Here is a 27,473-nt window from a genome sequence, read left to right as displayed (position 1 = left end):
TTTAAAATTAACCCGAGCCTCATCGCAAACTCAAATGACACAAAAGAAATTTATTTCCAAATATATTCCAAGCTCGGTCTTATTCCAGATATAAGCTCAGTTTAAATAGCGTAGCATGCGGTAGGTTTTATTTCGCATAAAGTCATTTTGTGCTTTAAGCAAAACCTTTTTCAACGCAAGGTTTTGAGAAATGTATAAATGAAATTCGTCTGAATTCTTTCAATGTTTTAATCTTATTTGTGTTAAAATGTGGTTAGATTCGCCATCATTTTAAATTTTTGCTCATCTCATACTATTCCAGACTATACTTGATTGCAAATTTCGTCAGTGCACATAAACCAAGGTGTTAATTTCACTGTCAAACTCCTAGCCCCACCCTGCCTTAGGTCTGGAAATTTGACACAAAACGTCTTCTGCCCGAATAGCCCGAGTATAAGATAGCTTTTACTAAATGGGGACCATTGCCCCTCCGCCTTCCTCCCCCCCCCCCCGGGTGGCGTGGGCCCTGGTGAATTGGCTCTTGCTTTGATTAAAGTGACTTGAAAGAAAGAAACAATTAAGCTGCGTGCTTTAGTATGAAAATTCAGAGGCGATCGAGACTAGAAAAGGTAAATAAATTTCTTTGCTATGGAGAAAGATGCTGAAAAATACTAAAGACTTTATCTTCCCCGTCAAACCTATTGTTCCACTGACTTTTATCTCTCAGCATTGCACATTCTGGAATTGTTTTTCACGAATGAGTACATTATATTAATTCACGGGACAGAAAATCGAACTAGAGCTTGTACAGCGAAAATGTCGCTTTTTGGACAGCAGACAACTGCTCCAACCTTCTCGATGCACTTTTTATCGTATATTTAGAAGCACGATTTCAAAGAGCTTCTGTACCTTACTTTAAAGGATTTCAAAGCAAAAAACAATATAAACTATATTTTGAAAGTTTCATTGAAATGTCGGTCTTGAAAACAAAGTTTAAACATCTATTGCAGTTAATAACACTTTTTACAAAAAGTGTTTGGAATTTAGAAGTGTCCTTGTATTTTGTGAACGCTATTTTACCAACACCTTGCTCGGAATCGCCGTTTAGCCTTAAACCTTTCAATTCTATAATATGCCAATTAATGAGAGTAGAGTGCAAGTTTGAAAAATGCAGTTATCATTTTTGACGTATTTGCAACATTCTTGCATTATGCCATAATGTTGTTCTAGAAGAAAAAACCAACAAATTGACTCAAGTCGAGGGGTGTATAACTCTTTCCAAACAATAGGATTTTTCAGGGATTGTTTCGAAATAAAAAGATTTTTATTTCACACAGATTTTTGTGTAATGACACTTTAATTTCTGCAAACAATGCCATTAATGCTAAATATCTTTGAAGAGTTAGTATGGTTTTGATTTTATTTGAAATCGGATGTCCCATGGCAAAGCTTGCAGCAGTGGTTTTTTGGAAAGCGTTCTATCATTCATGTGTATCCCCTTGGAGACCAGGCTTGTTGAAATTAGAAATTGTTTGTTCCCCTGTGAGATTTCAATAGCTGTGTACACAAAGTAAATGTTGTGGTTGTCAAGATTAATGACATGGCTGCTAGGAAAACTTAATCTGCGTACTTGGTAACCCAACATCTATGCTGTGGCTTTTTCAAAGCTTTGTTTACAACAGTCTGCACAGTATATTAATGGGTTGAAATTGGTTGTTGTCCATCACAGTGAGCCGGGTAGGTTTGTTTTCTACAGTTAAATGACCATTCACATGCCAGTGTGTGCGTGATACACAAATCCTCTTTGCACCTTGCACCATGAACTTTCAACGTTCAAAATTTCATCGTATCAATCAAAGAAGGTCCCTTTCATGAATAAATAAGAAAGTTCTTAACTTCTAGTGTTGTACTGTATTTTTTAATTGAAAAGACTTACTGCAATATATATCCCTTCAAATCTCTCGCGTGCCCTTTATCACATTTGTTCGCATCTAAATAGCTTTGCCACCAGCTGTATATTTACTTAGAGATAGGAGGGTTCTGCAGGTATCTCAGAAAAAATTTAGTTAAAGAGCTAAAAGGCTGTTATCTTGTGAACAGATTCAGCCAAAAGGAAGCAAACAGTTTAAACGTTTCATTTCATTTTATTTTGTAATTTTGAAATTGTTTCTTCAGGATTATGGCCAAAGTTACTTCCTGCTTCAAAGTGAACAAATAATACGAAAATTTTTGTATTTGATTAAATACAGACAGTTGAAGCGCACATGCCAGCTCTTGACCTATTAAATTCTTTCCTACAGTTCTTCTATATGTTTCATTGTCAGTAAATTACTTGGCAACTATTTTGTGAAACCCTGAAGCTTTCAATCTTGATTCTTATTTTATTCAACACGTATTCCAAAATCTTTTTCCTGAAAAACAAATTTGGATTCAAGTTTCTATCATTTAGATTCTTTTATTTCTATTAATATTGAAAAATACTATTGAGATCTGACACATTTGTAAACAACTTTTTATAAATTGCAAGGATCATTCTTCTAAACTAACAATAAATTGTATGTGTTTTTAATTCTTAAACCTCTATTAAAAGCCAGAAAATGTCTTTCCTTTTAGAAATTTCCTGCTGGCCATTCGAGGAAACATTTTGTTGCGATGGTTCCACCATCAAATCAGAAGCATTTAATTCAAGTTGAGAAATCAAAAACAAAGACAATAAAGTTCAAAAATGGATTCCCACCAAAGGTTATAAGATCAAGGAGTTCTTTTGGTGAAATATTGAAACCAAACCACAGCATAGATTTGGTATGTTTTTTGGTAACTTTGAAATCCACAATCTCTCACTTTTGCTTACATTACATTTGCTCTTAGCATATAAAGAATAAAACTTTATAACATACTAATTTCTCCAGTGTTTTAACAAAAGGGAGGACCATTGAAGGAAATGCATTCAGAAGGGGAGGAGTAGGTTCAAGATTATCAAGCATTACATTAATTTCAAACAAATTTTTGACAGATCTCAGAAACTAAAATTTCAAAGAATTATGTACATAATTTAGGGAGGCCCCTAAAGGCAAATTGGATTTGTATTTCGAATAGGCTCAATAGAGCAATTCCATGACTTAGTAAGTGTCAGCATGGCCTTTTTTATTATAACAGAACGTTAGGAATCTATGATTTAGAACTGTGAATGCCAGTTATATTTGAAGCCATTTAGAACTTTTTGGCATTTGTTGAGAGAAAAGCGAATATGCAGACCTCTTTGATTTTTATGAGTTCAAGAGTTTTTTTGTTTCAGAACTATAGAAAGAGTAATAGAGAGGCTGGGAAGAGAAGATCAATTGATACATATTATTTCAGGCAATATTTCAGCACAGACTTAATTTTTCCCAGGTGGCAATTTATCAGTTGTCGCCTGGTATGAGAATTAGAGAAGAATTTCTGATTCATTTTAAAGAAAGCTAAAATTCCATCTTTAGCAACAAAAGTTTTATTGTAACCACCTTTTCCACATATTAATTTTTCTCTCACAATCTCTGAACTTTGAGTCATTTTGGCTAGCAAGCAGCCCTAAGGTCATCTTGTCCAACTACTTTCTTTTCAGAACAATGTGGGTTATAAAGAGGCCAACAGCGGGGCAATTAAAAAATTATTTTATTCTTTTAAGTTAATTCAGAAAATTCATTTTCTCCCCCATCCTGAAGAACCCTTGAAGTATAGAATGGAAGAATCACTGTTCTTTGAAGTTCCTATGCACTTTCCAGCCTTCACTGCAATTGTAAGGGTAACATTACCTGCTTAGGTTGACTTAATTAGCAATAACTTTTTTTCTGATTTATGTTTTGATATGTTTATTTATCAAATTTAATTGCCGAGTTATGGTCAATAAGCAAAAGGTTTATAAAATTTATTTTTCAGATTGAATGCCAGCCAAGTTTGAAAAGTCTTGATAATAAGATTCCACAAAGATATGGCAAAGGACAAACGCAGAAAGATGAACACAAGGTTTTCTATAAATATTTTTACATCAATCCTTGCTGTTTAAAGAGAAGATAGCTGCATGTTTTTTTGCAGTTTGTCTCAAGATGATAGTTCAAGTTAATCTTTGATAGCTTTTTAGTCAATTTCATGAACTACTATTTATAAATAAATGTTTGTCAAGTTGAGGCAAATTATCTTTGCTTTCTGTAATGATTATAGACAGGGAATTTTTAACAACAATCGAGCAAAGTGCCTAACCTTAGTTTTTGCTCTTGATTTGGGTACTTTAAGCCTTGCTGAACATTTTAAGCCTTGGATACATTTTTGTAACACAATAGAAATCACATGATCGTTGACGTCATTTTCCCCGGTCATCAAAATTTTTAATTCTTTTTTTTTGAAAAATCGCTCCAACCATCTTGTTTGGCATTGTAATAGGAGCAAAAAGTTCTAAAGAATAAACTCTATCAGACTTGCAGATAACGAGTTATTGCTATTTAAAGTTTGCATGACGTCATCAAAATGGCGGTTTTGCAGTTTTCAAGCACGTGGAATTCAAAGGCTCATGGTCATAATTTAGGTTGCTTTACCTCGATTTTGAAGTTTTTTGACCTTTGTGTTATTCGGCAACTCAATAATGTCATTTGAGCTTATATATTTGCACGCCTGGGAAACTAAGTATTGAACAAAATGCAAGCAAAAGGAAAATGTTCTAATAAAAATTTTTCTTCAAAAAAGCTATACTGAAGAGGAGCTTTCGTCAGCAATAAAAGACCGTCGATTCGTCAGCATTGTCGCTCGGCAATGAACTCCAACTTTTACAGCAGCTAGAGAGTGCAATATTAAATAGCACTTACATGCCAAGCATGACTTGATACCTCTTGCACTCAATCATCACAATTACAGGCGATGTTGCAGTTATCAGAATGTCTGTCGAAGTCTTTTGAAGGAAACGATGCATCTAGCTTTCTCAGATCGGAAAGTTACGGGAAAGAGTGCAAGTATTGCTCGCAAGCCATATTCCAAAATTTCAAAACGAATTGTTCAATAGAGAGACAAAAATTACATCAGGACCTCTTCGATACAGCTTCATACATGGAAGTTTATACATGTGTTAACACGATTCATACGCACTGCATGGTCAGAGTAGCTCTTGGAAAGAAATTACATATCAAGACAGCTTCGAAAGATAACAAGTCAACAATGAAAAAAAGTTTCGATCGTCTAGCTCATTAAAAGTACAAAAAGCTTTTTCACTCTAATAAAGAAGTGAGCTTGAATATAGAAGCCGGTGCCGCTTTCTATTGCAACACGTTCGGACTGTTCCGTGCATCATCGAGTAAAAAGTTGATGCTGCAAGGCTTGCATGAATGCCACAAAATGTAAGATGGAGTTACATTCGTCATAACTATGCAAAATTAAAGTAGCCCGTAAAGAGGATTGCAAGGGTTGTGCAAAGCAAGGAAAGGATATTATGCCTTAAGTATTCTTCATTGTCATAAAGGAACAAACATACAGAGTCTAAAGAAATAGATCTTTGTTCTTGCATTCGTGTGTTCTTAAAGACGTAGACATTCGGCTTGTACTTCATGCATTAATGCAAGAATCAGATGTAGTCCTTATCTCAAAAAAACACTGATGTTCTTGTGCTTTTAATTTGGGCGTATAAACACACAGGTTTAACAATTATGACCATGAGAGATTCGTCAAAGTTGGAAGTATTTGCAGAAGCCTCGACAAATAACTGTGTTCTTCCCTGCCAGCATTTCATGCTATCACAGGGTGTGATAACACATCCTACTTCTACAGGGCTGGGAAACTTATTAACGACGATTTAAAATACCAGCATATTGAGAACTTGGCTATTTCCTGGAAATTAGGTAAGAAAGCTTTGGATGGCGCACGGGAGTTCATTCGAACGGTTGTATATAGTGACAAAAAAGTGAATTCTACAACAATAAAATTCTATCAACAGATGAAAGAGAAGACATGTCTTTCTCTACTCAAACTCGCTTTATCAATTGGCGGAAAGAAACTATGTGGACCTTTAATTAGCCTTTGTTGAAGAAACATAGGAATAGGTTGTTGCCTTGATGGAAGCCGATATTAAATTCTGTGACAGGCCTCTGCTTACCAGTTGTGATGCATTTTAGTTGTCTGGTGGAAAAGGAATCGCTGCCAACGGGGCGAAACTTAGATTTGAGGGAGATACGTGCCTTGGGTACAATTTCATGTCGTTCGTCGTTGACTTGTTTAACTTCAAAGCTGCCTTGATATGTAATTGCTTTCCAAGAGCTACTCTGACCATGCAATGCGTATGAATCGTGTTAACACATGTATAAACTTCCATGTATGAAGCTGTATCGAAGAGGTCCTGATGTAATTTTTGTCTCTCTATTGAACAATTCGTTTTGAAATTTTGGAATATGGCTTGCGAGCAATACTTGCACTCTTTCCCGTAACTTTCCGATCTGAGAAAGCTAGATGCATCGTTTCCTTCAAAAGACTTCGACAGACATTCTGATAACTGCAACATCGCCTGTAATTGTGATGATTGAGTGCAAGAGGTATCAAGTCATGCTTGGCATGTAAGTGCTATTTAATATTGCACTCTCTAGCTGCTGTAAAAGTTGGAGTTCATTGCCGAGCGACAATGCTGACGAATCGACGGTCTTTCATTGCTGACGAAAGCTCCTCTTCAGTATAGCTTTTTTGAAGAAAAATTTTTATTAGAACATTTTCCTTTTGCTTGCATTTTGTTCAATACTTAGTTTCCCAGGCGTGCAAATATATAAGCTCAAATGACATTATTGAGTTGCCGAATAACACAAAGGTCAAAAAACTTCAAAATCGAGGTAAAGCAACCTAAATTATGACCATGAGCCTTTGAATTCCACGTGCTTGAAAACTGCAAAACCGCCATTTTGATGACGTCATGCAAACTTTAAATAGCAATAACTCGTTATCTGCAGGTCTGATAGAGTTTATTCTTTAGAACTTTTTGCTCCTATTACAATGCCAAACAAGATGGTTGGAGCGATTTTTCAAAAAAAAGAATTAAAAATTTTAATGACCGGGGAAAATGACGTCATCGATCATGTGACTTCTATTGTGTTACAAAAATGTATCCAAGGCTTAAAATATTCAGCAAGGCTTAAAGTACCCAAATCAAGAGCAAAAACTAAGGTTAGGCACTTTGCTCGATTGTTGTTAAAAATTCCCTGTCTATTAATTTTTTTCATAAAATTAACGAAAAAACATGCATAGTAAAGATAATTTTCTTTAGGTCTCTGTATCTAATTTTTTATTAAATTAGTGCAAGCTTCTGTTAACCAAATTATGTTATTTGATGTTTTGTTAAAGCAATATGTTGTTTGTATTCAGTAATGTGTTTCTTTACAGGTTTCCTCTGTTCAGCCACTCACAAGTGCAAGTAGAGGCAATTTTATTCCATCAAGTATTAAGGTAAGTATTGCCCTTATATCTTTCTTTATTTGATATTGCCAAGTGTAGATAATATTTGATAATCGATTGCATGCTTGAATTTTTGTCAGACACAAAGTGCACACACAGTTTCAAATAATTGTTTTTATATATCTGCTTTTGTGGAAAAATTACCAATGGAGTCCAAGAGAGAAAACGAACTCCTTCTGTCTACACAATGGCAGCTTTTTCATTTGTATGTAGATCGACTCCAAAACTGCTAGATGGAAGGACGACCGGGCTCTGCCAATTATCCGAAACATGTCGTCATTATAGACAGAAGGAGTTCTCTCTCTTGGACTCCATTGGCAATTTTTCTTTAGGCTCGCGATTGGTCGCGATTGGTCGCGATTGGTCAACTATACCGGTCTTGTGCTTGCGTTTTTCTGATTGGCCTATTTCGATCCACAACTGGGTATATTTTTTTCATCGTGTTCTTTCGGAACCTTATTCTGACATTTTATGCTCTGAGGAATGTCAAACGAAAAAGCTTTTAGTATGTTGTAAAATGTTTGCTTTTTTCAAAGCAATTTTCAAATTCTGTGCCTTAAAAAAATTGTTCACGCTTTACTATAACGGGAATCATGGAGGAAGAATCTTCTTATTGAAAGAAATGATGAACCGCGAATTTCGATAAACATAAAGGCTTTTAGCGATTTGGGGGGGGGGGATTTGGTTGGGGGTTGTTTTTTTCCTTACCTATCGTTTCAAGCCTTATCTGAATGAAATTCAGGTTTTAATCAAATTTTTTATCTATATTAATACATCAATCTTCGATTTCGCAAAAAGCTTTGGGTCCATGATCCCTTTGTTCTCTTTTGACGCGTGCTCTCAAGATTTAGTATTACGTAATAAGTGCTGTTACTTAAACATTATGGTTAAGTGCCAAAAGTGATTCTTAGATTTGGGATTTGGCAAACTCTAAAGACCACTAAAATTTTTGGCATTCAATTGATAACAATATGGGGAATATTTTTGTTGATTTGTCATGTATAGGAAATGTGTAGGACACTTTGTATCGAAATATCTTGAAAAAGTGCTTATAAGAATACTAACAAGCAAGAAGTCATCTATACCGAGTAAGTAGGTTTGAAATATTCTGTAAGTGTAAGCTGTAAATTATTCCCATTATTTTTTTAGTGAATTTTTTTACTAGTCTTTGAAAAATTGTTTTCTAACAATTTTGGTAGCTTTATTATAAATACAAAAGTAAAAGCAATGGCAGTTTTGAGTAAGACTTCCTGATATTATCTTTCACAGCAGTATGACAAAGCCAGGCAAGAAAGGCCAATAAAGGCACCATTTTCACCACCGCCAACAATGTCTGAGCTGCGATCATTGACAAAGTTAGTATAATGTTCCATCTATTAAAATATATTTGAGTGACGCTTAGTATTGGCGACTCAGGAATATCTGAAACTGATAAACAATGGACTCCATGTTAATTTTTTCCCATATCTGTAGTTTTTTTGCGAGAATTGCCAGTCACTCCTTGTAGAAGTGATTTGGAAGTGAGATACAATAACCCTAATCATACCTTCTCTTGCAACTTGTTTCAACCAGAAATTATTAGCAGTAAAGATCGATTGTCACCATCTTTTATTCAATGGTTTAGTGTAGAGCAAGATGGTTATAAGCAGCAACTCGGAACTTCGCGTTTCATGGGATCAATAGACAAGTGACAGGATGGCAGCTTGAAACCGTCGTAGCTTCCCTCTTATCTTTATTTGAAGCAGTTTCTCTCCGGATCTTACTGATGAGGATCTCTGGCATCATCGTCAGTAGTCATTCAGCTTGGTAGACTGCTTTGCTTTTACTCTCTCTGGTGACCAATTCCCCAATCTCCATTCTGCGTTTGACGGATGCAGTCTACTAAAGGAAAACTTATCTATACCTTTGGTTTTAATTGACTCGAATTCCTTTATCTGATGCAGTACCATCGCCATCTTGACAAGCTGGAGATTTCCTGTCAATTGGATACATGCCATACAATACGATTTATTTCCCTTTGGTAGCAACATACAAGATTAATTGCAAAGAATCGCTATGGTTATGATATAGCCTAGGCTACACTATCGCAGCATACTTTTGATGCTAAATAAGTTCATAATCTCTATTAGACACTATCTAAAAGCTTTTCTTTTTAGAGCCACCTATTTCTCAAGACAGCGACTAAGTTGAGATTTATTTTATCTTGGTAGGAAAATTGGCAGATTCTACACATTGAGCAACGGTAGCTCATCAGCGCCACCTTTGACTTCATCTAGAAGTCCCAGGCATCAAAAGGTGATTTTAGATATTGAGCGGGCCTTGTCTCAAAAAGATGTTTCTGGTCTTGAGAAATGCTACAAAAGAATATTTCAAGTAAGTTGTTATAGTTTTATCGATCAAGTTGTTATAGTTAAGAAACCAATTTTATTGCATTTTAAACTGCATGGCTATTAGAGATAGTCATTGTTCGCATTGGTTTAATTTCAGGTTCAATATATTCGCTGCGATTTCATTTTCCTATAGCGGGCAAACCTGCAGATCGTTTGATGAACAGAACAATAAGAAAAATGAAAACAAAATATAGGTGAATTAAATATCAAAAAGAGACGTACTTTCAAAATTGTATCAGAAGCCTTAATCTAATTCTCATTATAAGATAGTTATCAGAAAATATGTACGCTCCCTAAAATTGTAGGATGGTGTAACATAACGGTTCATTTTCTAGAATCATCCAATGACTTTTCAGTGACTCGAGTATTTTTACTCGTTACTGAATGTTGCCCTGTAACTTCCTTTTCCTAAAATTATAGTTTTCAGTAACTCTCCCCTCCCATCAGTCGAAAGCTAAACCAAGCAATTAAGAAATGAAGTAACAGGACCAAGTCTCGGTGAATCAAAATGTGGCCTTTAGCAAATGATTCAAATCCACGTGGAAAGGAAATCTTATCCAATCTAAAGAGATTTCAACAGATATCTCGTCCATACGAAGTCTGTTTCGGTTGCATTAATTTGGTGAGAATATAATGGTAGATGTGTAGAGCGGTTTTCAATGGCTATTTTTACCATTCGTTTTTGTCAATTTTTTTTAGTATTTTTCTTATATGCATTTTTAATTTTACATTGCAAAAGACTGCGAAGCAATTTCAGATATAAGAAAATCATTTATCAGGTTATCTTTGTTAAATACGTTGTTACCAAAAAGATCTTTTGAGGCTATTGCTTAAGACTATGCAACATGAATATCCTTTCCGGCATCAAATTTTCTCCTTTCCTAGACGAATAATGCTTTATGAATCAAATTTTTTCCTTGCTAATCTTTTTTTTAATTGGAGTATTTAGGTCATGGTGCATTTTCACTTTCTTCATTTTGCAGGGAAACGCGGAACCCATCCGCACAATAGTTAGAAATCAAACCTTTCCAAACCAAAGAAGTCGCCAAGCCTCGTGTCCAGTTGAAATGCTTTCCTCAGCCAACAACCCGCATTCGCCTAGATATCTCCCCAAAGCAGCCTCCAAGACAACAACCAGTAGCATGTCCCGACTGAGAAGTTTATCAACAGATAGTGGTTCGGAAAGGTAGGCATTTTCCCACACCTTTCGCTTGCTCATTTTTTAGGAAAGTTTGCTTGGCTTTGTTGAGGGCATTATTGGAAAGGGTAAGCAGTTGCTGATTTTTCACAAACAAGGAATCAATCCACCGTTACATTTCCTCTCGTGTTTCTTTGGAACCGTCCTTTGATGTAAACTTTCGCTTATTTTTTAGGCATTATCATAGTTTTTTTCATTATTCTAATACTATTTTGACCCATTGAAGCACGAGTGGCATAATTACTAGTTCATCGCTGTGTTGGGACACATTGCTTTGTAGCTTTTTGCACAAGTTTATATGTTCAGAACTTTTTGGACCTATTGCAATGTTCTGTGGAAAATAAATCAGTACCACGCATTCTTACTATATCAGGCATGCATTTAACGCGCATCAACATCATCACCTATCGACTACTGCCTGCCTTTCGCTATCAATAGCTGCTCCTGGTCAAATCAGATATCCATTCAAGGGGTAATAGACCGCTCTCTGGTCTTTTACACCATTCAATGTCGTTGCAGAAAGTTGATGGATTTTTCTCAACGAATATTATGCACAGATAATTTAACCTGAATATCCCCCTTTAACTCCCAATATTATCACCTACGCGCATCAATTTCAGTTTCTCCATCCACTTTCTGCAATGACATTGAATGCTGTAGAAGACCAGAGACCGGTCTATTACCCTGTAAATGGGTATAAACAATTACAAATAATTACAATTGCTTGATGATTGCATTAATTAAGCGTGTAGCTTGGAGTAGCACCTAAGAACCGTCCTGTTCTTTGCATCAAATGGTGTGTAATTACTCTGATCTATCAAAGCATCTTTGTCTTATCTGCTTTTTGGACGTTGAAATTTCGTCAAACTGCTTACGAACTGATAAATGGAATAAGTCACAATCTTCTATATCTGGACCATGACTTCGTTTTGTTCATACCATAGCTTCATCTTTTTCTCCCATAACGTTGCTTCTATTACTGTATCTGGCTTCAAGGCATATAGAGTTTGAGTGTGACGTCATAAAAATTTTTTTTATAAGTTTTGACATCTGATCTCATGAGACCTTTCTAAAATTGAAAAATCAGTTAGACATGTTCAATATTGGGCGAGAAAAAGGCCAATGAAAGATTCGATGTCCACTAACGGATTACTAACAGTTTGGTATAATAATAATTTAGAACAAAAACCAAATTACAGTGATTTGATGGGGAAAGAGCCAGTGCTCATATGGCCATATCTGTGCAAAATTGTAACATATTTAACTATTATTGCACATCTAGATAAGTAAATTTGGCAAAAATTCAAAAGTTCTCAAAATGTGACTCTGTTCTCGTACCTTACCGTTTTTATTTTTGAAAAACCTACAGATTTTTTCCTTCTATCTCCATTTTACATTTACATAAATTCCCTTCTTTCATTTTTTTGGCACTTAAATAAACATTCTATTTATTTAAAAGATCTTCATCATCCTCTCTTGGCATTTAAGTTTTTGCTTTTCTTGTGGCAGCTTTTGCTGCGTGGGATGTGTCGAATATTTCTGCTTGAATAATTTTTTGGCCCTCTCGTCATCACAACAAAAACAATGGAAGGATGAAATTCATTTCATTTGCACCTCAATCAATTCCTGGCGACGCAAAGTCATCAGCATTGTCTATCTCAAAGATGCCATTGACATCTACTTGTATTTTTAGATTAGATAGAAATCGATGGTAGGGGTGTTTGAACTTTACATCCATTTGGTGATATCAATGCAAGTACCAATGTGTTTACGTACCATTTAGTTACTAGTTCTACAAATTACCAGTGAGTCATGCGGTAGCAGTAAGTACTGGTATATTTGCAGCTTTCCATGCATATAAGAAATGAATAGTATTTGTTCTATTCTAGCAAAGGGGTATGTGTTCTAGCTTTTTATGGGTAGGGGCGTTAGAAGAATAGTCCATGGATCATACCTATGAGTTTCCCCTCTTTGCTTTGTGGCTTTGAGTATATAAATAATTGAAAAGATTAGTCACCTCCATACAGTGAGAAAACATGTAGCAAATCCGCATTTTTAAAAATATTTCGCCGTAGTAACGATCTTTGATCCTATTAGAGGTAAATAGTGGTGAGGTCATTGGCTTTGTGGACTAGAAACCATGCCTGAAGTTCATGGTTTGTCAAAAACAGCAGTCGTGTCATTGCGGTAAGAGACTGTTCAAACTTTATATATAAGAAAATTACAAGCTTTAGGAATATGAGAAAAGCTTTCGACCCCTCCATAATTTGGTTCGTTAAGACCGGGGCGATTTATAGAATATGATGAAATGGAGCAATGAAGGAGACTTGCTGTATCTCGTGTTTCAATACAGCTAATTATTGGCACAATTCCTCCTTCAGTGTATACATTCAATAAATTGGTGGCCTAATTTTGAAAAATACTTCAAGCATCTTTGTACTAAACCTTTTAATACATATTCTGCTTCAGGACTAGAAATTCGGTCTACCTTTGCGTTTTCATGGCAAGCTTGGTTGCTCGTGACATTGTTTTTGAGTCGCTATAAAGTTTAGTTTTATTAGAAATTTGACTATGGTTAGCAACCGAGGACGCAAAGTTTCAACCGGGACGACTTTTGCAGTCAGATTCCTCATAAGGTTTCGAACTAAATATCGTTAGAGGGTCTGAAATCACGTGCAACGGAAAGCCTAATCTGAGCTCAAAAAGTCGTGAAAGTGACATCCGAACGGGGTGATACCCAAACGAAGCTGTACATGAAAATTGTTTAGTTTTACGAATAAAACAATGGTTTGTGCTGAGTCATGAAAGAAGGCAGAAAACGGGGTGCATGATGTGACACCGATATGTCATCTCTCACTTAAATTAATGAAATTATCACTAATATACACTTAAATGTTTGATAAGAGCGATATATAGAGAACATTGGTAAAACAATGACGAAAAATCAAAAGCTTCTCTAATGTTTATCTCAAAAGCTTCTCGAATGAATTGCCATCATGTTGCAGCGTCTTCGACTGCTCTCTTGTAACAGCTGCACATTTTGCCATACCAGGTACCTTAAGTGGAGATAAACCTTGTCTCCTTTTTGCTTAAGCTCTTTGCAAGATGGATCAGGATTTTCTAGACGCCTAGAATTTCGGATGAATACGTTGCTCTACCGCGTTGAAGATGTTAGTGAGTTAGTTAATGAGTTAGTTAGTGAGTTAGTTAGTGAGTTAGTTAGTGAGTGAGGGAGTGAGTGAGTGAGTGAGTGAGTGAGTGAGTGAGTGAGTGAGTGAGTGAGTGAGGGAGTGAGTGAGTGAGTGAGTGAATGAGTGAATGAGTGAATGAGTGAATGAGTGGTGTCGTGGCCTGAGAACAGAGGGCAAGGTCCATTGTTTTGTAATTTGTCGAGTTTAACGGAAAATAATCTGCCTCTTGTGCTGTTAGTGTGCTGTTAGTCAATAGCTTTTGCTGGAAAATTTTTGTCTCCGTGTCCTACAACCATACGCTTATCTAGGCGTGAGTTCTCGAACAACCCCCCAGGGGCCTATTTTGCAAAAGAATATTCAGAAGTTGGAATTTACTCAAATGGGGGACTTTTCGAGGATCGGGGCTTGTTCGAAGGTGGGGGCTCATCTAGCAACAGCCAAAAATATTACCAGGAAAAATTTTCTTGTGCTAGTTTTCCCAGTAACTTTGTTGTAGAAGGTTGTGAAAAGCACTGACCCAGCAAACGCTGTTGGTTTCCTGAAAGTGGTATTGTAAATCAATGTTCCAGTTAATAAAAAGTGAGTGATATAGCACACTTTGTGGACAATTGTTAAATGCATTCGTGGAAAGTTTCAGTCCAGTGGGCTTACGTACGAATCGAAAGTTCACAAGTTGCCAGAAGAACTTTGCCAATCTTGTTCATTGTCAGCTACAAAACTAACCACTCTCTTTATTCGTCATACTATTTGTCATACATTTTATATGCATTTTTTAAGAACGAATGTCTTTCGGCCGGAGCTGTTTCTCAAAATACCTTCAGGTAAAACTCAATTAAAACATAAAGTTAATTAAACCACAAGAGTGTAAAAAACCATGCCACAAAACCTTTTTGCTGAATCGAACTGGAGATTGCTGCTTCAAAAACAAACCTTCATTTCTCTGAGCCAAACAACTCCATAAAATGAGTGAAGTATTTCGAAGCCAAGCATTGAGATTTCAACGTGAAGATTTTACCGAGGCCAAGGCAATCGTTTCATCTGTTTCGGTTTATAAGCCTTCTTCACACCCATTTAAACGAAGCTGAGTATTATGACCACTAAGATGTTACATTTCTGTAAAGATACAGCATTCCAGGTGGCTGGTTCCATATTTTGTATTGCACATGTTACGTCAACGAAACCACATTGCCTCTACAGTAACACTAAGTTATTATGGCTGCCCAGTGGCAAAAGACCAAATTTTCTAAGAGTAAAGTTTTTAAGCCAGCAACATTAAACTTTAAATTCCAACAGCGTAACAGAAAGATTCTTGCGCGGTGTAAGTCCCAAGTAATTCAACTATAAGTCTGGCGGGCATCTTTGTTCAATGCAATTTTTTGAGAACGTAATCAGTTTAATTCAGTAATGCTAATTTTGTCGTGGATTGTCTGAAGTCTCATATAGGATGTTTCTTTTATCCTGTATGTAAGCATTTTAACAAAGGTTTTCTAGCAGATCTGTATAGTGAAAGGTAATCGGCAGCTATAGAGTGTGGTTCTGAATCGTATGAAAGTATGCAAAGATCTTTCCGTACTTTTTTCGGAATAGAATATTATTTTTTCCACGTAATCATATGCGTTTAACACCCTCCATCTACTTTAGATGCTCCAATGAAAAACGATCTTTAAAACAAGCCCAGAATGCCATTCTTTGTAAAAAATCGGGAATGAAAATATTACGTAAGAGTTTCGGTGGCATCTTTTAGCAAGATTTAAAGATGGTGGGCCAGGAAACTGCCAAAGAGCAGTAAGTCAGTTACTGTGTACGGGATTATTCAATCAATAATGGATACATTTCGCGATTTACTTCGTAATTTCTAAGAACGGGATAATCTCATTCGATAGAAAAAATGTGTTGGGTTTATGGCTAAGATGCGCTTGTGGTCCGCTAAGAATCCCGAAGATGAGTGAATCTTTACATTGTTATTTGGTTTAATTTTAAGACTGTTGATTGTGGCGCATCCACCATAACAGCTGCGACGTGCTAAAAGCGTGTTATTTTCAAAAGCCGTTCAGAATTCAACTCATATATGGTCTCAATTCTCTTAGACGCTTGATTTCATGCGGTTGAACGCTTTCTTTCATCTATGCAACAAGAAGCTCGAAAATTTTTGCCGGCAGACTCTCTTATTCTTACACTGCATTTTTGTTATAAACAGACCTAAATTTTATGCTCAAATCAACTAAACTTTTATAATGTGGAATTGGCCTATCTGGCGTATTCTATCACTCTAATTATGCTGATTATGCCTTAATTATGATGCTTATTTTTTCTTAATTATGCTTAAGGAATTTTTCATTTCTACATTTGAGAAATTGCAGAAAAACAAGGTAGGCCAGGAGCTTGAAATTTTGTCAAGAACTTCACCAAGAAAACATCATCAGCACCAAAACGTGCTGATGCTGCAGCACAAAGTGACTCATTATCGGGCCTATTAAGCTTCAGAAAAGTCTCGTATGTTTTTAGTCCCCTATTTCAAGCACCCACCTTATTCCGGCCCAGACTTTATGATTATGATTATTGTAGCGAAGAAATTTTCTTTTTTTCTTGATCTATTGTCCTTGATTATTTGGAATTTGGTTTTTGCATATTTTGTTTTCTAAGACTCCTTTTGTCTTTGTTTCCAGATACCAAATAAGATTTCTTTCTGAATTTGTAGTGCTGCCGTTAGAGTTCTATGCAAGTATAGTCTAAAGATGAATTTTCCAATGCTTGTCCAGGAACGCCGGAAAACCGGGGCACAGGGGAGCGATTTCCTTTATTTTTCTATTGTTTTGTCCTTTTCTTGACGCTTTGCTCCCCCCCCCCCCGTTCTGCAGCTTCTTCGGCGTCTATATCTTATGCTTTTAACTCTCTTGTAAAAATCATACTGTTAAATGATTTTTTCTCGTTTATTTTAAGTTGATACCTTTTCTTACATTTACTTATCCTTCACTTAAACACTATATATTAAACACTAATGTCTTCCAAAATTGGGGTTTCCAAGTGCCCTTCTTTTTCTTCCCTACTCTTAAGTAGGAATCATTTCGCTGTAATTTAGCTAATTCTCAACAGCCTACTTTATGGCTTAAGCCATCTGCAAATCGGTTTTAGCCAATCAATGAGCTTGTGTGTGGTATCACACTCGCTGATTGGCCAATTTTTGATTGAAAGATCGCTTAAGCCTCTTTAGTATCTGTCAATTGCTTTAAAATAAATTGGAAACGAAACAAATTTAAATGTAATAAACCTATGTCTCTTTAGTGTTCTTTTTCTTCCATGAAAGTTTTTTACAAAATTTGTCTACTCTCAAAGAACAATTGTTCTGTGTCTCCTCTTCGCTTTCTATCTGAACTACAAAACCTGACTACGTAGGCAAAACGTAAAATGATGTCCAACTGCTGCAATTTATCCATAATTTCCCTAGACATTCCTTTGCAATTTTCCGCCGCAATCATTTTTTTATTTGCATTCTTCAGGGTGTATTATTCAGAGAACTGCATATTTGAATGTACTTCAAATGGCAGCCTTTATAACGTCGTCAATATACTTAACTTCATTGGATCTTTGCATACTCATATAGCTTTATTTCTCGACTATAATGGGTATGAATACGAGACTCTCAACTCGTTGAATAAGGAAAAGTAAAAGGAATAAAATACTCATTGATCGTTTCGGAACCTTTGAAGTCATTTGCATCTGCACATACATTTTCCTTCTTTCCTGCATCATTTATACTGTAAGCAGATTTTCCGAGATCAGGCGTTTTGCAAGATGACGTCTTTCTATGTTGCAATTCGCCGCAAATTAACTAAACCACAGAATCTCTATTCTGTGACTAAACTTTGATAATGTAGCTTGATTTTTCACCCTTTACTTCGAGTGAACGCCCCAATTTTTTTCAAAGCCATCTCGTCGGTAGAGAGCATTTATCAGAAAATACCGAGGAACTGAGTCGCCTTTTGATTGAAGAACCAACCCAACCTTTCTTTGTCCTTTGCCAGTTATAATTGAAGTCAAAATTTGTTCCTTGACTACAATAGTAGGTTGCAGTATATAATTTATTCGTGATACTTTCAAATTTTAATTATGAAAAGCCGCCCCTCTTTTAAATACCCTCCCGAATGAAAGCCCTCCCAGACGTATGTAGAATTAAACGGACGCCCTGAAACTGCCTCTTATGTTTTGAATGCCCCCTTTTAACTTTTTGTTATGAATGACTACCTCTTATTATCACTTTACAGATGGCTATCTGATGACTTTTCCTTTTAATTTCAAGGTTACCGATTGTTCCAGCACCGTATTTCAGAAGCGAATGTAGCAGTTCCTCGAGGAAATTCCAACAGAGGAAACTTGTCGAAGGCCCAGTCATGTTCAGCTCGCCAAAGCATGACTATATGAAAAGGTCGAATGCCCTTCATACCGCTCCTGCAGTTCTCACACTTGACCCAGAACAATTTCCGGAACAGCCTCCGCGCACGCCGCAGTTGGACTCATTGAACAATTCTGCGAACGGGACAAACTGCCGGCCTAACCAATCTCCCAAAAGCAAAAGGCCAATCGTCTACAAGTCGTCTTCACAATGGAATCAGCGAGCGCCAAATTCTACTCCAGAACCTCGTTCAGGAAATGAGATGCAAATTATATCTGCAAAGCATAAGGACCTGCTGCCGCAGGTTATTCCTGCGCAGTTACGGCATAATCCTGAACAAGTGAGTCAAGCTAGTCGACGTGCTGAATTAAAGCTTAGCAAGAACAGATTTGACACGAGCGAGGCGAACGCAGAACCGCAATCCAGTGAAGCAAGGACTGACCGCAGGGAGATAACGGATGACGTTCTAACCGAGCGAAATCGTGTTTTGACATCTGGAGGAGATAGTGACACAGAATGTGATTATAATGATCCAAGTCAAGGCGAATCTGAATCGCATAAAAGAGCCGATAAAAGTGAACTGACTTCTGTTGGAGAAAAGGTGGCTTCAAGTGATAAAATCTGCCAAGAAACTGTGAATCCGCCGAGTAAAATTGAGCACAGTGACGCTGGCGCAGTGGCACTTGATGAAAACATTACGGCGAGTGCTGACCACAATACTCAAAGTTCGATGGTTGACAGTATCGATTTGCAAGCCCTGGATCTAAACAGTATCTCTAGTTCTGTTTCGGATACCGATGAAAATCGCATTGCCGAAATCAGGTCTGGTTTGCCATTAAACAGTTCAGCGACCAGCTTTCATAGGCATCACACTTATACAGACTCAACACGTGAATCAGAAATGAATGAACTCAAAAGCAGTAGTTTTGAAAATGTCACTGTTGTTGTTGTCAACGTAACAACAGACGAAGGAGAGGACGTGAATGCTGATATATACGAATATAATCGAAAAAGGGAAGCGAAAGACGGTAAGTGTGATTTCAATAGCTCAGTTTCATCAGAAATATTATGATATCATTACATTTAATATCGAGTCGTCAAGATTAAGGTCAAATAGATTACTTGTTACCAAACAAAGTCTCCATCTTAGCCTAATGCTAATTTCATTTAAAGCGTTTATTTTTATTTCGAAATTCTCGCCACGGTAATTCTATAATCTCATATGCCATTGGTCTTAAATTCATCAACATTCATTTTTGCTTGTAATGACCCATGCACACAAAAGCTGCCTTTCTTTCTACCAAAATCCCAACCTGTTAACGAGAAGCAATTTCAGGCTAAAATTTCGGGGTTTTCTTCGCATGTTCAAAGTTATATTGTAACAAAGTGTATATGCCTTTGATTTTGTAAATTATCAATCACTGGTGAGTTTTGGGGAAAACTTGATTCTTAGGTATTTCCGTACCAAATAAAAACACCCTTATGGCGAGTATACCGAATTCGAATATTTGATGCGATTTTCTGCGATGCATCTTCAGGTAATGCTATAAGCTGGCCTGTGTAGCGTTCAACAGGAAAGACAAATATTCTTTGCGATAAACATTCAATAGGTAGAAGTGATTATAACAGCTGCTATAATCCAATGTGTTAATCTGTGTTACTCTCTTATATTTGGTGTAACCTTAATGACAGCATGATGCTATAAGCACTGAGTAGGGGGAGGGGGAATACTAATGGCAAATCATTATTTGTTTTCATCGTTATTTTGTTCTTAACTTGAAATCCTTTATTCTTTATTAATATAATCAATTACAAGAGCGCACTCTCTGCTTGTTTATGTTATGTTATGTTTTGTTATGTTTTGTTATGTTTTGTTATGTTATGTTATGCTATGTTATGTTATGTTATGTTATGTTATGTTATGTTATGTTATGTTATGTTATGTTATGTTATGTTATGTTATGTTATGTTATGTTATGTTATGTTATGTTATGTTATGTTATGTTATGTATGTTATGTTATGTTATGTTATGTTATGTTATGTTATGTTATGTTATGCTATGTTATGTTATGTTATGTTATGTTGTGTTTAGCAATATCAGATCCTTATTGAGTGCTCAGAAATTAAACCTCTGATTATGCTCCAATGCAACAGAAACCATAAGCACAGATTTCGACAGATTCGTGGAGATTTTGAATCATATGATACGGATTAACAAATTTTCATTGATTCGGGCTAGTAAGAAAATATCAAACAGCTAGCTTTTTTATTTTCTTTTGGTAATATTGTTTAACTTTATTTCTTGCTTTCAAAAAGATGTGAAATTCACTGTCTCGTGTTTTCATCTTTTTCATTATTTTCGTTTCTGACATAAGCTGACTATTTAATCACTACTTCAGTAAGCTCAGACTTTAAATCCTTTTCATCCCAGATTGACTGCAATCAGCATTTTAATGACTCTTCATTCAAGTGTGAATTATTCTACGGCTTTGAATCCTGCTGTCATAAAGAGCAAGACAATATCAGTCGCTATTGAGTTGACCTAGCCTTCAAATCTTTAATCAATATGCAATCCTTTATTTGTCAGTTTTTCAGCAAAGTTGTTTTTATGAAGAAATTTCGCCACCCTAGGCTCTTTCGAACATAACAAGCATTGAAGGAATCGTAAACTGATTTTGGCAATGACGCCATCTTTATCTCTGTGACGAGTCGAATAATCTTTACAACTGAAGAAGTGGAGGTTGGATTTGACCTGTGTTTGGAGATTTTTCAGTTTTGGTAGCTTGGAGGTAGATAATAAGATGGGGCCTGAATTTCCCATCACATTGTCAGCCTGAATGTATTTTCTCTTGTGATAAAGAGGTCTCGCAAATTGTCATACTTTGTTAAATTCACTCTTCTTAAAATCACACTTCCAATTACGGTAATAGAATCTTTGCTTGTCTAAGCTTTCCTGGCACCATACTGTATTCATTTACTTTCTATCAACTGTGTTTCTAAGAACTTCTTGTTAATGAATTAAACTGAATAATTGAAGCTCAACAACCCAGAAAGTAGTTAGAAATTTATGAAAATGATCTTAGGAACATACATTTTACAGGAATCTGAAACATGAGTTTCGTGAATGATCTAAAAAATTTGATACTTCCACGATGGTTTCGTGAAATTTTCATGGGAAAATTTTGTAAATGACAAGAAATCCTGTTACTTTTTTCTTAAGTCATGATGTTTTCCTTCAAAGTAACATCAAAAGAACTAAAGAGCTAAAGAACTGAATATATTTACCAATCTAGAGCAACTTGTAAGCTCCAATATTAAAACAGTTCTTTTTAAGTCGATCAAAGTAATTTTTTATCAAGTCCTCTGAAACAATTTAGTTCATTAGGTTAATCCTAAGAAAACCATACAAGGTATCCATTGGTCGACATTTCCATCTATTTCTAAATAGATCGTTAAACTTGCTGCAAAAAAACTTTTATTGGTTGTTTTTGCTGAAACAATTCAGTTGCAAAAAATCAATTGATAAACGAAAGTAATATTGTTTCCCCAAGAAGATGCTGGCTGTGAAGAGTCATGTCGGGTTGAGGTTAAAAGAAAAACTATGCATTCTTTGAAAAGAAAATGCTTTCACATGACAGTAGTAAGATACAGAACAGAGAATTCATAACTGGAATTTCAAATATCTTCGTGGAACTTTACATATCTTCCCCCTCCCCATTCTTGCTTTTACGTAGAGTGCCAAGTAGATGCTGGCTGTGAAGAGTCATGTCGGGTTGAGGTTAAAAGAAAAAATATGCATTCTTTGAAAAGAAAATGCTTTCACATGACAGTAGTAAGATACAGAACAGAGAATTCATAACTGGAATTTCAAATATCTTCGTGGAACTTTACATATCTTCCCCCTCCCCATTGTTGCTTTTACGTAGAGTGGCAAGTAGCTTCTTAGACGTCAGATTTTGAACATGCATCTGTACCCAAGCCAAGATGAAATGTCTGATTTCTTGCCTTTTTTGTAAGATTACTTTCTCAGTCAAAAGTTTCTTCAGGCTTGGCATAATGAAAACCTTTTACTGGTTAAGGCCATTGGTTAATGTTTGTTCTGTTTTTTCTGTCTAAACAAAAGTCTTGCAGACTTTTTTCTCGCCTCTCTTACTTCATTAACAAATATAATGTCTATACAGTATATAATGAGTCGAGAACGTTTTCTGCCTAACTCATATCGAGAACGAATCTACGGCTCAGCCACCGATCTCCTTAATAGATATATGCTATGACATTTAACCCTAGTTTTCTAGATATTGGAATAAAACAATTGAATTAGAATCGATAATATAGATTCATTGTCGTGGGAGAATGCTCTTAATATTCTTTGTCGATTTCAATTATTTTCTTATTAATCTTGTAATAAATTTTAACACTTCAACTTTATTAAAAGAGCAAGTTCCATCTTGGGTGGAATTTGAAGTTCCATTCTGCGTAGTATTTACTCTATTAAAGCCGATGCGAATTATTTTAGTTTGCACTTTTTCTAAAATAATGACTGTTAGATTGAGTTTTATGCAGAGTTTTATACGCATTTAAATTGTGCTGAAAATCTTGCTTTCGTTCAGATGTCATTTCCACCCAACCATGTTTACCAGCATTGTTAGCCTGCGCCAAAACTCTCTTTGGAGGATTGGGTCTGCGGCGCAGGCTACAGCTCTGTTGAATCTGTAAGCTTTGTGCGAATCGTTGTTTGATCATGGGGAATTCTTTTGAGCTCATTCAAGTTTAAGATCTTCTCACGTAAGCGAGCGCCCAAAAAGAAAATGACTGTATATAGGTGAGGGTAAAACTCAGTCGGGGTTGCTTTTCTCGTTGTTTGCCTATGAATACAATTTACGATAGGATTGCTCCTACCCAGTGGTAAATTTTCTGAGATGAGCCCTAATGTGATTTTTTCAGAATGTGAATTAAGTTTCCTTGCCTTCACCTCTAAAAGTTTACTTGCCTTCTTCGTTTTTTCCATTCGAACGAAAGACAGTCTTTCAAGCCAAAACTAGTTACCGAAACTCCCACATTGCTCAAGTAATGAGATTTTCTCATGCTGAAAGGCAAAGTTGAAATCGCTTACTCAATAAATTGTTGTTGTTATCTGTTGACATGGTGATTGAAAAAGATTATAAGGGATTTTCAAAGATTTTGGTCGATTCATATTTCGGATAAATGGATGAGTAAATTAAGACAAGCAGGTCAAATACTGTCTTGTAAAGATACAGAAGCGATATTGTCGTTATAAACGCCCGACAAACAGAAGTATGAAAACGGTGTTCAAATATTGTTTTGATTGCGATGCTTTTTCCCCGGAACCGTTGACACAGGCTTCTTTCGTTCCAGAATGAGATAATTTGTAACCCTACTTTCTGGAACCAAAGCAAGTTAGTGATATGCTATATTCCGTCTTTGAATAGTTTTTAGCGACAAACCAACTTGCAAAAGTAGCGACTTCTCTTTCAATGCAGTGAAAAACAGTTTTCTGATTTTGACTTTTAGAAATAGAATAGGCTCAGTAGGAGAGTCTCGAGATCATCCATGTCTTGTTATATGGTCTGTTTGTTTGGTTTCAATGGATAGAAATACAAAAATCATCGCTATATTTTGATAAAACTCTGCCCCAAATTAACAGTCATTGTTTATCGTCCATGCATGATACATCTTGCAATTTTACGTTCATTATTGAAGGAGTTTAATTGGTTTTAAAGCTTAAAAGGCTTCTTATCAAAATACATGTTACTGAAGCTCCTAAGCTTGTTATCTAATTTGTAATGTCAAAGGCGGACTTCATAATATCCCTGTATTTCTTCTATATAATAGCATCTATTGCATTTAGTTGTCGATTCATTCATAAAGGCTTCATAACCACATAGATTTCCCACAAAGATTTCCATCTCATGCTGCCCAGCAGATGGCCCGAAAGCTATTGATGCTAATTGATTTAATCTTTCGAAGTCTTTTCTCGTCTTATTATTCAAACAGATTTTAACGATTTGGTTATATTCATTGACTGCTATTGTCGGGTAAGGTGGTAGAAAGTCCAGTCCAGTCACGTGTCAGTTCCTCTTTGTTATCATCAGTTGAAGACTCTCCTCAAAAGGGAGTGGGAGAGAGTTCCTTAATAACTTTATCCCTCAAAAGTTGTTTAACTATTTTCCAGGCACCTTTCTTTTCTGTACATGGTCTGGTTCAAACGTCGAACTTCTCATCAGTGGCGTGCTGGCAGGGGGGGGAGGCAATTGATCATCAAATCAAATGATCAGTCGATCAAATATCAAAGGCGCCAAAATTAATTTTTTAAAATTAAAAATAAAGACCATGGCGTCTTCTGTTTAAACAGTATTTCAGTTATAAAAAGATATATATGTAGATTGCTACAATAAATGACAAATGTGTGTCGTCATCAAAATTCTATTTTTAGAAGATCTTTGTTTTGAACACATAATCTGAAAAAAAGGCATTTAATACCTCTAATAACGTAAAATCTTTCAAGTTTGCTAACAGATTACTGTAATCCTTGCCTGATTTATAAAGTAATTAACCAAGACCAAATTACAATGATTTGATGATGAAAGAACCCGTCCTCATTAGGCCAGATATCAGCCCATTTATAACAAGTGTAACTGGTTTTTCACTTTTAGAGGTATTTCATGTCGCTCTTTCAGGATATACGATCTTGATCAAAATGAATTTTGTTTTGTTTTAATTTGGCTGTTTTATTTGTATGCCATCTAAATTAAAGGATGATACGATGGATACCATCGTGTATTCAGCAACTATTTTATTAATTTGTATCACGCCTTTTTCCGTACCAACAGGTAATTTCGATCCGGGAATCGAACCTGCAGATGAGGCCAATAAGGTTAGTGCCATGCATCCTGTTGCTATAATATTCTATTTGCTATTTACTTCCAAAGAAATTTTTGATGCTGGCCTAATTCATGAAATAACTGAGTTTCACGCGAAACTTAAGGGTCGAACATCAAGGCTTGTATCATTTAAATGTATCCTTTATTACCCACTATTTTAGAATGATTTATGTTTTTGGTACCTCCCACAAGGTTCTGCTTAACATTCTCTCCAATGATTGTTCAGCTTTCTAAACGAAGACCTTCGGCTTAAAGGGCCTCTCCAGCCAAAAAAAAAATTTTTTATTGACTTAAAAGTTAGCATCTGGTACGTGTATTATGGCAAAGTCGTTGTTTTTGCGAAATTCTAATTAGTTTAGAAGTTATAAGGCTTTAAAGTTGCACATTTCCGAGAAAAGAAACGACAACGGCCGAATAAGTTTGGTGAAATTCTGACGTCACAATGTGCGGCTCTCGTTCGCCATGAATTTCGTATATGTTCCATCAAAGCGTGAAGGAGTCATGGTCACCCGTTGATAACTGCATCTAAATCTACAGCAGGAGCTTTTTAGGATCGAAAAATATTAAATTTTTACAATCATTCCAAGTCTGCGGGTCGGAATGTGTCCATGCTGTGTCACGACTTTTTTTTATCACCTGTGTAGGCCCACAAAGCTACGGCTTCCAGTTCCAGCTCTTCCCTCGCGTATAATTAATCGAAATTGACACTTCAGTTGTTCTCCAGAAACGATGAACAACTAAAAGCTTCAGAATTGGTGTCTGAAATCCAGTGGAACATAACTGAGAGTACCATCACTTGCAGTGCTCAATTTGCGAATCGCCGTCGTATGATTCGGTTTGAGGCGAGAAGTGTCACCAAACCGAAAGTTTTTGTTGGTTAATTCAATTCAATTATCGAAATGCAAGAGCTTATATCTCACAAACTGTAAAAATAACGAAAAACAAATAGCGAATTCGTGATCAGCAGGTTAAACTCCTTTAGATTAGCCTATAAAATGTAAGTGCTAAATTTTGCTGGGGAGGCCCTTTCAGTGTTTTTATACAATTTACCAAAGATCCGTAATATGCTCTGTGGCCCTAGCTTGCAACCGATAATTTGATTAATGCAACGTAAACCATATTGGATAGGTAAAAAGAAATGGTGTGCTTCAAGTATCACATTTATCTTCACAAACGTTTTAGTGACTGTTTAGCCGTAAGGTTTCTCTATTGACGATAATTCTTTTTCAGGAAAATGGACAGCAAGCTGCCAGAAATCGAAAAGAGGAACTGGAAGCTCTTCTGAAGGAGCATTCTACCATCGTTGAGCAAGTGAAAAATCTGAGCGAGAGTTGTAGTCATGAGTGTTAGTCAAGGTCAGCTTTTCCCATTGTATAGAAAAAGAATCAGCAGCAATCGTTTTACTTCAGCGAATTTCGTAACAGTTTAAACTACCACCAAATTGTAGGTCAAATCAATATTTGCGACATTTTTCTCAGACGGTTGCAGAATTTTGAATTTTGCTTTACGTTTTATTCAGCATTCCAATCCAAAGACTTTCAGAAGTTATTCAAGGGTCACATTGATGATCATTCTTCAGTTGATCCATTTGTAAAAAAAGATTTTCCTACAATATCTTAGTATTTGTTTATGAGAATTCAACAATGTGCAGTTTCTTGTCTTTTTATCTTTCTTTTATTCCTTTAAACTGTATTAAAATCGTCGATCATGGAACGGATGCCTTGAAGTCAAAGCTTTTTAAGGAGCCATTGGTTCTAATACAACCGAAGATGCCCGTCGGCCACAAATTTTCAATCTGCTCGTCCGCCAATGGCATGAAATCTTGATGACATTAATGTTAGGGGGATCTTTGGCCGCGCTTTATTTTGTTTTCTTATTTTATAGCAATAACACACTTTTAGTATCAAATTTTCTTTTGTAACTCTATGAGGAGCCTCGAATCTGTGTGAGAATGACCTTAAATTTTTGGG

At 36.0% G+C, this 27,473-nt stretch overlaps 1 protein-coding gene across 3 annotated transcripts in view; it reads left to right on the top strand.

The window, feature by feature from the left end:
• Positions 1-27,153, top strand: part of LOC135681234 (uncharacterized) — a 29,085-nt gene extending 1,932 nt beyond the window's left edge. Inside the window, exons 1-10 of one of the 3 annotated variants that reach the window (XM_089111680.1) lie at positions 1,565-1,716; positions 2,593-2,781; positions 3,895-3,981; positions 7,360-7,422; positions 8,704-8,786; positions 9,642-9,804; positions 10,805-11,007; positions 18,508-19,628; positions 25,453-25,496; positions 26,734-27,153. In XM_089111680.1, the coding sequence (XP_088967806.1) occupies positions 2,632-2,781; positions 3,895-3,981; positions 7,360-7,422; positions 8,704-8,786; positions 9,642-9,804; positions 10,805-11,007; positions 18,508-19,628; positions 25,453-25,496; positions 26,734-26,853 (2,034 nt within the window). In that variant the 5' untranslated portion in view covers positions 1,565-1,716; positions 2,593-2,631 and the 3' untranslated portion in view covers positions 26,854-27,153. Of the gene's footprint in view, positions 1-1,564; positions 1,717-2,592; positions 2,782-3,894; positions 3,982-7,359; positions 7,423-8,700; positions 8,787-9,641; positions 9,805-10,804; positions 11,008-18,507; positions 19,629-25,452; positions 25,497-26,733 lie in introns of those variants that run through there. The other 2 variants (XM_065195580.2, XM_089111679.1) reach the window with 2 other exon arrangements.
• The last annotated feature ends 320 nt before the right edge of the window (positions 27,154-27,473 follow it).

This window comes from Rhopilema esculentum, chromosome 12 (genome assembly GCF_057945365.1).
Source record: "Rhopilema esculentum isolate cy_ngs chromosome 12, ASM5794536v1, whole genome shotgun sequence".
NCBI classification, from domain to species: Eukaryota; Metazoa; Cnidaria; class Scyphozoa; order Rhizostomeae; family Rhizostomatidae; genus Rhopilema; species Rhopilema esculentum.
The sequence above is the reverse complement of the archived record's forward strand: the minus strand, read 5'-3'. Positions and strand labels throughout refer to the sequence as shown.